This window comes from Papaver somniferum, unplaced genomic scaffold, assembly GCF_003573695.1.
Source record: "Papaver somniferum cultivar HN1 unplaced genomic scaffold, ASM357369v1 unplaced-scaffold_148, whole genome shotgun sequence".
In the NCBI taxonomy this organism is placed as follows: Eukaryota; Viridiplantae; Streptophyta; class Magnoliopsida; order Ranunculales; family Papaveraceae; genus Papaver; species Papaver somniferum.
In genome coordinates this window covers 2,114,514-2,125,703 of record NW_020624154.1, presented here as the reverse complement: position 1 = coordinate 2,125,703, position 11,190 = coordinate 2,114,514, and the positions used below count along the sequence as shown (strand labels likewise).

General features: G+C 36.6%; 1 protein-coding gene and 1 long non-coding RNA gene across 11 annotated transcripts; both read right to left on the bottom strand.

The window, feature by feature from the left end:
- Positions 1-317: 317 nt before the first annotated feature.
- LOC113335435 lies at positions 318-7,471 on the bottom strand. 9 transcript variants are annotated; one of them, XR_003353338.1, is made up of 7 exons: positions 5,995-7,471; positions 5,842-5,921; positions 2,519-3,032; positions 2,218-2,330; positions 1,946-2,116; positions 839-922; positions 318-739 (listed from the first exon to the last, which is right to left on the bottom strand). It is a non-coding gene; the product is annotated as an uncharacterized LOC113335435 (long non-coding RNA). The 9 variants fall into 9 exon arrangements; XR_003353336.1 differs by having other exon boundaries at positions 2,251-2,330; XR_003353342.1 differs by having other exon boundaries at positions 1,946-2,330; positions 2,519-2,685; positions 2,890-3,032.
- A 944-nt stretch (positions 7,472-8,415) lies between these two features.
- On the bottom strand, positions 8,416-10,857 carry LOC113335476. 2 transcript variants are annotated; one of them, XM_026581515.1, is made up of 4 exons: positions 10,593-10,857; positions 10,350-10,459; positions 9,049-9,163; positions 8,416-8,927 (listed from the first exon to the last, which is right to left on the bottom strand). In XM_026581515.1, the coding sequence occupies exons 1-4, from the start codon at positions 10,724-10,726 to the stop codon at positions 8,843-8,845; spliced, it is 444 nt and encodes a 147-aa protein (XP_026437300.1). In that variant the 5' UTR covers positions 10,727-10,857; the 3' UTR covers positions 8,416-8,842. The 2 variants fall into 2 exon arrangements, with proteins under 2 accessions (XP_026437300.1, XP_026437302.1); XM_026581517.1 differs by having other exon boundaries at positions 9,098-9,163.
- Between the last annotated feature and the right edge of the window lie 333 nt (positions 10,858-11,190).

Below are 11,190 nucleotides of genomic sequence, written 5' to 3'. Positions count from 1 at the left end.
AAACCGGAGGAAAAATGGTTTTTCTCGGAAGTAAATCTCAACCATTTAGTTTGTTTTTCTTCGACGTATATGATTAATTGTTTGAGCGCAATGTAATGATTTGTGTTATTTCTTTTCTTATAATGTTATTCTAAGGTAGATGTGTAATGATTTGTGTTATTTCTTTTCCTATAATGTTATTCTAAGGTAGATGTGTAATGATTTGTGTTATTTCTTTTCCTATAATGTTATTCTAAGGTAGATGTATGCCTTTTCGATTCAATGAAATGATTTTACGAATTCAAAAACCCAACATTCCCAATAAAAATCGTCTTGGTATATAGATATCGACCATGATGACTCTCCTATAAATTTATAATGGTCGGTTACAGTCGTTACAATTTAAGAATAAACAAATAACGACTCCAATTGTTATTTTCAGACAATGTTTTTTGATACTAGGGAAGTCATAATAGTATAAGTGTTATTATGGATTCATTATGGATTCTGAATCTCTGAACAAGTCTCTTGCTTGTACCATGAAGAAAACTGGAATAGAGAAGTTTACATATGTTTTTAACCTCTTAGGCACTGGCAATTGGGAACTGAAAGGACTGGATATGAATCCTTTTCATTGACAGAAAACTGATACCAACTTCCTAAAGTACCAGCAGTCAATACAACACAATCCTCAAAATCTTTGTTGATCTCCAGATTTTAATAGCTAGACTGCATTAGCTAGTAACAGTTAAACATGATCCTGCAAATTCACAGTGATAATCTGAATAAAATTTCCTTTTCAATAAGTCGGAAATTTCATTTAACAAAAAAATAAATGGTTTAAAGACAAGAAAGTTACTGGAAGTGCATTGCCGCCCAGTGCCCAGGACGAGACATGTCTAGTAACAGTCATTCTCCTTTTACAGTCAACTCACAACCTCCGCTGCAAGGAAATATGAAACCTCAGTAAGTTACAGAATTGAAAAATTATCACTTTTATAACTCGCTGTGGAGCAATTCGTAAAATATTTTTAAATTCAGATCTGCCTAGCTGAATCAAACATCTTTGCAATAAGCCAATAACAAGAATATCGATTGCATAGAGTTGGAGACACTTCAATAGATTAGCTTACTGCTGGAAAACTGAAGCAGCATATGTATAAATGATAGGATCATAGGGCTGATTTTAGTTCATTGTTGCGCATTCACTTTCATCACACAATACTACACGAGTTCCATAAACTGAAAACAGTCACCAAAAAGAAAAAGGAAAAAAGGTAGATTCTTCTCATATTAACTATTCATGCAAAATGGACACTGTGACAAACAACTGAAGTATTGTGACAAACAGCTAAAGTATATAAATTCACGAAGACATTATTGTACTAATATTAGAACATTGAAAAAATTATAAAGATGAAACCATAAACTCCTCCACCCGTTTTTCGGCAAGTCACTAACGACACAAGACACTTAAGCAGTGAATTCAATGAAGCTGGAAGTTAAAAGTTTGAAAAACTTTCCTTGACTACCACATAAACAGAACAGAATAAAAAAGATAAAGCTACAGCCTACAGATCATCAGATCAAAAAGAAAAAGGAGAACCATTAAAGAAAAAAAACATCACAAAAAACCTAAAAGACAGGGTAGGGCCAGCAAGCATCAAGAAAAGAAAAACATCAGAGAGAGACTTAAACAGGGAAGGGCGAAAGAACAGGATGACAATCTTTAGATGGTGGTACCAATTCAGTGTTGCACATACCAATTTCATGTTTCATACGTCCGCCAATTTCCACAAGTACAGCCATAAAAACTTGAAAAAAAAAAAAAAAAAAAAACTACCCAAATAGTATCATCACCGAGGGCTAGGACCTTATAAATGTTGCTTGTATCATATGCAGAGCTATCTAAATCTTTATTCTCTGTTCATAATTGATTTGTCTAAAAGGAAGAGTTAGCAATCACCTTTGAGCCGAAGTGTGCCCCTTGGAGACGATTCGAAACAAATTTTCATGTAAGCCAGGTTACAACGATCCAGGTGATCTCCAGGGGCTATCAACTGACTTGTGTATCATGTAACTTGAACACTTTTCATCAGAAGCCCATTCTTGAGTTTATGAAGTTCCATCCAACTAGCTGCCACACATACCGATAATCAAGAAGGAACAGCTAGAGCGTCACAGGTATGGTGAACAAACTGAGTAATATTATTACACTGAATTGAATGAGAAAATTACTACAAAAGGTAATTAGAGATCGATTTTCCTCACTGGACATATGCCACCTGTCTGAGATCATAGTTCCCACTGACATCTTGAACCATGTACCAGACCTCGTTCGTACCAAATTACTGTAGTATTAAAAACAGATAAGTAAAGAACACCCTTCTACTGAAACAATCATATTTAAAACGGCATGATTTTCCAGTCAAAAGAAAAAACTAGATTTGTGAATGAAATGCACATTCGCTATGTAAACATCGCATTAGTCCTTGCAATTGGACAATCACCTACAGCCAGGTTTGGCGTAACCACGTACCTATTAGAGAACCAGCTGCCATGATAATTTGAGTTTACCATCTGGGAATCAAAATTCAACACTCCAAAATTGAAATCAAAGCCTGGACCTGAATAGCCATGTAAGCCCCCTTTCAGATATACCACAACCTCAACTTGAAGGAATGGCTCATCACATGAAAGGAGTAGCTTATGATAAACAACAGGCATACAGTGATAGATTAATCCGTATAAGTAAATAAACTGATTTCTGGTAATATAATAAATACGGTAGCATGTAAATTACGAAGCATTTATTACGATGACTACATTTCAAGTTAAGGATGAAAAATGGCTGGTATAGATAGTAGCGACTAAATTACAGATTCGGCCTAGTTTATGTAAAATACATACATATCCGCGTTGAGATTATCGAAAAGGTAATGCCTCGGGGAAGAAAATGTAGATTTTCTGAAAACAATGATGCCCTTCATAGTACAGATCGCCAATATATGTCATAGGTAAGCAATGAATACGGCACAGTATATATACAGCAACTGCAAATTCAGAAAGCAAAATTGTAAGCTAAAAATAGCATTTATCATTGAAAAGAAAAGAACAAATACAATACCACAGTTACTACTCCATGCATTGCATCATGTACTGCCCGATCATTACTTTCTTTAATAATTAAATAGTTATCGCAGAATCTAACTACAGTAAAAATATTGCGAGTACACGTCCGCAGAGCCATGTTTTCATCTATCAGGCTAACAGCAACGGAGACTGGCATTTTAGAGGACAAGTTTATAAGAAGCTCTAGTTAACATCTTTTGCGAGAATTTTTCTAGCACCTATAAGAAATCTAACTTTGTGGCCCAAATTTGAGGAGGCCCGAAGGACCGACAGCAATGAAGACTAACATGTTAGAGGACAAGTTTATAAGAGGCTTCCTTTGCCTCCCCAAGGACTGACACTAGCCGAAACATCCGATACATGAAAACTTGGAAAAAAAAAATCATTTTCAGGAATATTGGAAGTTCCGTTCACTTTGTATAACTTCTATTTGTAAGCACTTATGTAAGTTTCTCGGAGAATTCTTCTAATATTGTGTACCAATACTATTATGTGGTTATAAACAAGGTTGATTAATCTTTGCATATTGTTGATAATATTTGGATCACTCAGTCGGCTAATTGAATGAATGAAAGGGTGTCAAAGAAACTCCTACGGTGTTGATGTTTTATCTAGAAAAGATTCACAAAGGTAAACTTGCTAAAACAAAAGCTTTCACGAGATCAACCTTGGGAAAATTGCTAGACGGGATGCACTACATCAATCGAACTATGTATAAGTGCTGCAACAGGAGACATGCACATAACAACGATAAGCTTGGTGCAAACAGATCGGTCTCAATGAGTTAAGGAAGCCTTTCCTAAAGCTCTTCTCGACTTAGAAGCCAAATTATACGCTCGTGTTAATCCATGACCCAGCCTTTAAGATTTACAGAAATTATAGCAAATTCCTTGTTAGACTTTATAGGATTTCCACAATTGTAATTTCAATGTACGTGTATGTTTTGTGTTAGAATAAATTTAATTGGAAGGAAAAATCGAATTCTCAAAAGTGCGAGCATAGATTTTTGTAGCAACCTGTGTAAGACGATAATCTTAAATAGGATAGATTTTTTTCCTATTTAACATTTTCCTTCATGTGCATTTCAAACAATGAGATTTGTCCATGGAGGATGTGAGTACAGTTTAAAGCGAAATTCAAAGCTCCCCCCCTAAGAACTTAGTCTTAGTCTACTATCGAGCTTTTATCGGAAAATAATAAAATTCTAACCGAAAGACTGCCAAACCTCAAAGTTTTAGAAATAGTTAGTATCCAACTACTAGACATTCTATTACATTGCCGAGTATCTCATACTAATTAGCAACAATTAGTATTTATACTTGTCAATATTTTCTTATTCCATAACCCAAGGTATGGTGTTTTATATCTTAAGGATTTCTATGTTCTGTTTACATAATGAAGGCACATGCATATTCATCTATGTCAAAATTAGAAGGTTGAAGAATACCGCAAAGAATGACTACTAAACAAAAGATGAATACCTTTTATTTATGTTGTCTAGTATAAATGTCCAGTTTGGAGAGAACTACTAGTAGGAAACTTCTACTTACTTCGTAAGCTAATTCAGTCAATAGAAGAGTCAGATTTGAAGAGGACAATTAGTGAAAAAGGTTCAACTATTTAGCAGGCCAGTTTCCTATGCAGGAACCACATTCGTTTATTTCTTCAGTCTCCAACGTTTCGAATCTTCCTTCCTCCTAAATATCTATTGACATAGGCAAATACGATTATCCCCTTTTCCCATGTGTCTTGCTTTCAAAAACTATCTCACTTACATTCCAAATGTGCTAATCTTCCGTTAAACATACTTCGCTAGACCAGAAATGGGAATGTTGGTTCTACCTCCAACTGGTAAAATATCGACTTATAGCATAATCAGTGGAGATCCTATTTCCATAGTCAAGCTACATTCCTCCCTGTCTAGTCCCTACGGAATTATGGGATAGCCTTCCCTGGTGATATAGAGAGTAGATTCTTAAGGGTTCACGCAGAAACCATTAAGCTCTCAGCCAATTACCATGGTAAATCTTCATCGTTATCCATGACGAAGACTAATATATATGTTGGAGCAGATTCAACCAACCCAGGTGATGTTACATTTGTAACTGGTCACTAATCAGACTATTTGCATCCATAACAAACTAATCTCAAATCCTAAAACTATCTCGAGGACTCAGTTCTTTACATTAAGACGAAAACAATACTACTGGAAATTTATTAGATGGGGAAGTACTAGGGACGCTATTACGCTGCTCTGCTTACAGAGACCGATACTTGGAGGTTGGTTATTCTTAACATCTGAAGTCAGACTCGAGACTGATTTTGTACATCTATAACATCGGTCGCAGCTGGGTTTAGACAAACATTAATGGTAGGTTACTATGAAGAAAATCATAGTGGCAAGGTCGTCGAACCATTGATCTTGCTATATGGTATCGTAAGACAAGACAATGTCAGAACATCTGTGGCATCATTTAAATGGATTTTATTTGACTAAACCACGCATGTCTAACTACTTTTGACAAAATCATAAGCAAATAAAAATCACAAAAGGAAGTATGATCCATAGAATCAAAACAAAACTAATCAGAATATAGATTCAGACAAATAACAAACTAATACGTCCACAACTACTCCCGTTATAAAAAGTGTTCTAAACGTCTGGCACTCGAAAGAAATTCACAGATAACGCTGCATCAAAGTAAAAGAAGTAAATTCATAATCTTTTACCTCTCCCTCTTTCTACCATCCACCCTTCTCGCTTTCCGTTGCTTGCTCAAACTCAAACCAGCATTTGCCCTGAGATACAACTGAGATACAAATATGGATTAGTATGAGTTATCGAGCATTGCCGATAAGAAAGAACATGTATAAGATACTGACCTCTTATTAATTTTGTGACCATCTTCTTAAGCTTCTCCTTTAGTTTCAATCACCATCGCTGCTTGGTCTTGCTTCACCAGAGTTATTTGCTTAGGTGAAACTAGACTCTCTATGTAAGTCGTTACTTCAAAGTGTTTATTAAATTGGCGGATATTTAGAACTCTGGAATGTTCTTCCTTCGGGTTATACAAGATCAAAGTTCCATTGTCGATTTCTAGTATAATCTCACCATTTCTGAAACGCTGAACCGGTATCACATACTTAAATGATGGAATAACTGTCTGCAGGGAAATGATGATTTGCTTAGTCCAAGATTCACTTCTCCCGTACTCATTCATAATCCAGAAAGTGACACTAACAGTGTGGCAATCATGATCAATTAGACAGAGTTTCCGACCGAATTCACGCAACGTGATATGGTTCAGCTCATTCAAGTTTTGAGGTTGTGGCACCTCCTTGAACATCTCACTCTTAACATCGAAAGACAGTACAATTCTAACCCCGTCATCGAAAGGGGTTTGCAAACCAGTGAACAGCTTCATTAACGAGTACTCCATATAGATGTCCATGCTGAAATCCATAAGGAACATGTGATTTTAACCGCCATTCTTCTGTGCCCAAAGTAAGAACCTTAACAGTACACCCATAATCACAAAAGTCCACAAGTCTTACCATTTTGTAAACATCATTCTCCGAATCATGACCAAACCCATATCTGAGGGAGCGGATCATCCCTAAACCTTCAGGACGCTCAATTGAGGCTGAAGGTACTCTTTTATACTCATTTCATTTGTTGTTGGATTCCAAAAACAAACTGTATCCTGAGTACCCAGAAAGCTAAGCAAACCATTGCATGTACCCAAAAGATTAATTCCATATTTACCAGTCCCAAAAGGGAGATTTACCTTAGTAGCACTATCAAATATTGGTGACATGGGCATAGACAATGACAACGATGAAGATGATGATGATCCTATGGAAAAGGATAAAGGCAAACCAAAAACAACAGAGTAAAACCTCTTGAGATCACTTGCAAGAATTTTAAAATTGCTGTTTCTCAGAGCATGTTTAAGACACAACATAACAAATTTAGGGTCAGAAAATAACTTGAGCCATGGCATACATACACAATTGAAGCGTTTGATACTCTTTACTGGTAACCTTGAAAAGATGTGAACTATGGTTTCTTCTGGAAAGTGTCTAGACATGATGTTAGCTCCTGTTTTTTTCTTTTCTTCTTCTCCGTTGAAATTCTGATGCGAAAAATCCAAGAAGAGAAAAAATAGGAATAAAAAAAGAATCAGGGTTTTATAGGTAAAGAAAAAATAGATAATATCAATGTTTGCATACTAAATTAATTAAGGCATTAAATGCGAGAATCTAAAGAAGATTAATGCATTAACACAAGAAAATCCCACAGAATGTTGAAGGATTTCTGAAGTATGTCAGTATTTACAAAGTGTTTGACTCTCCCTGAAAAGAGTATGACCAGTATCAATAAATTGTGAAATTGTTTTATGGGCAGCCAGGTGCCGGACCAGAAACAAAAAGGTAGACAAAGTTGTGACCTATATAGTTTAGAACCCACTGGCATATCTCCTAAGAGCAACTGCAGTGGACGACTAAACCCAAATTTGGTGTCGAGTGGGCTGGCGTAGTGGGTCGGACCATCGATCAAAATTTGATCAAAGAGTAAAACCCAGATCAAATTTGGTCGGCGATCAAGACCAAATCCAAATATAGTCGGGCGTTTATATAATGTCCGCCTACCCGACGGGCGTTGGTATAATGTCCGCATGTAGCCGCGCGTTCGTAAAGTTAACGCCTGATGCATGGCGTTGGTATAATGTCCGCCTGGATGGGGCGTTGGTATAATGTCCGCCTGGATGGGGCGTTGGTATAATGTCCGCCTCGATGGGGCGTTGATATAGTCATGATCCCACCATTAACTAGTTTTGAAAACTTTGCTTGGGGAGTTCCCCATTTTTTTTTATTTTTTTTTTTTGAATCCGGACGAACGTATAATCTCCGTCCCACACACCAGGCGTTGCTATAGTTCACGCCCCATACCAGGCGTTATCTTTATCAACGCCCCATACCAGGCGTTATCTTTATCAACGCCCCATGTCAGGCGTAATCTTTATCTACGCTGGACGATGAAGCGGACTTTATATCAACGCACGACCAAATTTACTCGTCACCCGCTACGCCACAGGACGGACTAAACCCAAATTTGATCTTTTTTTTTAGTCTTTGGTCTTTAGTTATACTCGCACCACTGTGGACGCTCTAATAACTTTGATTTACTGTTCTGCAAGAACAAGAAAGGTAAAAACTGGGCAGGATGAGGATTTCATGTTTCGATCTGAAACCAATCAAGGACCATGAGGTTGGCAAATAAATCAGCAAGACAGCAACAAATGAGGGAATGCAGACTGATTTCTTTAGCTTACAAACTAAACAGAATAATAACAAGGCTGAAATCATTTCCTCACACGTTCCCTACATTCACAAATTTGCAGCCCATCCAACAAATGGGGGAAATTCTTCGTGATATTGACCACATTTCTGCAGACTGGCATTTTACCTTTCAGGAATTGTTTCAGTAATGCTTAGATGGTTCAGCGCCAAACTTTACAAACTTTTTTTTTATACAGCAGTGTTCTCTCTTTCTCTCACCATCCATGATTTTCCTAACATAGGTTCCACCCAAAAAGGAATAGAGCTGCACTACGATGTCTGCCACTGGGGTACCTTGAATTGGTGACTTTCTGTGTGTAATTCTTCCTTCCAAGTAATAAGTTTCTACGCTGAATGAATATGAGAGATAGTGATTTCGACTATGAAGCTAATGATGTTTTCGACTCAACTGCAACGAAAACTGATCCACAGCCACCATTGCACGAGATGCTGCACCGATTGATCCATCGTACCTAGAATTGAACCAGTGAAATGAGGATCAACAACCTATGCGGTTAAGATACAATAATCTTCATGTAAACCAAGTTCCATGAATGCACAATTGTTACAAAGACACAAATCAGTAGTCCTCACATTCCAATCAAGAGAAATGATGCTGTCTGCATAACAATTGCACCTTCACCTGCAGGTCTTGAGGTATTCAGACTCCTCGCACAAAACCAGGTCTCATGAATTGAAGTGACTATATCTGCATCAAGGAATGATAAAATAAGACTTCCCTGGTCTGACAAATCAGCAGAAGTATGTACAGATTTCATCAAATATAAACATGACATACTTCTTGAATTCCACCACACTGAGGCTTGGAGTTAGGATTTCCAGAAAATTCACCTCCATAAAGTTAACATTATTCATTGAATACCAAAGTGAAATGACACCGATTGCAGTATTAAAAATTCTAAAATTGCTGTTGGTTTTAGGTGCATTTTTGGTAATACTGACATTGATCCATGACTCTTGACTATGAATGCTCTTGAGATATACAGAGAAGCTTCGCTCATTCTCGTACCCTAACTTCTGAATTACGCCCTCCAGTAACATTTTTATATCATTACGCCCTCCAGTAACACAATATGCTTTCTCCAATTTAACTTTGAATCAGTTCAATCTCACGAAAAAGGATTAACAGGCATAAAGATGAGAGCAAGCGCCTATTCCAAAAACAAGGGGACTAAGCTCAAAAATTCAACTTCAAGTAGGAAACTGGAAAATTAAAATCCACGAACACTAAGTTGGATAGAAGAAGGTGGATAACTAGAAATAGTCATAAAAAATCTCAGCATACCTATTACATAGGGATGACATAAAATACCACATGAAGCCATTGGCATTATTCCATTCATTTTCAATGTAATGCAAAAGTGTTGAGTTCAAATAATATGGATAACAGACTTCGTGTTAGAGTTTCTTTTACCAATCAATAGTCACTTCCATCCTCTACAACAGCATTTAAGCACCAGTGGCAACAAGTTAAACTGAAACATGTTTTTCATGATGAAAGTGTGCTTATAACAATGAGACTATTCACTGTTACAGCTCCTACACTCCTGACTCATTAGCTTCCAGCTAATCTAAAATAAGTTAGACTTTCTGCAAATATATCTAAAACTCATTATATTGCAATATGCTAAAATTATTTATGGTCATATAGAATAAGAGATAGTTGAGATGAATTGGAACGAACTGCTAGAGCATAAAACATAAGAAATAACACATTCCAATGACACATGATATATCCAATTTCAATCAAACTATCAAAGAATCATCGGGAAACTTCTATCACCTGTATAGTACTAGTAAAAAAAATCAACAAATGCTGCAAGCAAGACTTACACTCATTTGTTTGATCAGAAAAAAAAAAGAGAAGGACTTACACTCATTTGAGCCAATGAACAAGCTTTCCCCTGGGAGATTATTCAGTTTAATGAATTCAAGAAACGAACACAACTCGACTGGCTTTGCCAGTATTCCTTGCTGGGCTGCTCTGCCAACAGAAATGCCCAATGTTAAACTTCAGTTTTGACTTTTTTCTGAGCACGGCATCTTTCAAAAATCAAAGAAAGCACAATTTTCATACATATAAGCTCTTCAATTGCAAAAAATTAGGTTAATCTTACATGATGGACATGAGACGAGAAGGTCCAGTTGGATCGTAGTTGAGTAACAAAGCTGCCTTTAATGGTTCACCTGATGAACCTACACTGTTCGATGCCCATTTCTCCCAAACCTTTTGTGCAAATCCCCAATCCATGAAAAGTCAAGGTAACTTCTGGAGTTTGATTTGTACTCCAGTTTTTGCTATCTAGGGTTTTGGGTTTGGAAAAACAAGCGTAGAGATGAAAGACCTTTATTTTACCAACCGGCTGGGTTAATTACTGGATCTTTAGAATGAAATTCGGTTCAATGGAACCTTAACATGATGGTTCCACATATTTGCCACCCTCAATTTTCCTATTTGCCACCTCATCAATATTTTTTTGAAATAATTACACTTTTTATTCTATTTTTTCTTATTTGCCACCTACAAAGTCAAATTAAATTTGACTATAATTATCTTGTCTTCTCCTACGTTGATCTCCATTTGCATCAAAAATTCATCAAAAAAACTACAAACCCTAAATTAGAATTAGGTTTAATTAACACATTATTATGTCAATAAAATGATTAACACTGTCGATTAATCCTCGGAAGAAGAAGTTAGCTAGTGGCCACCAT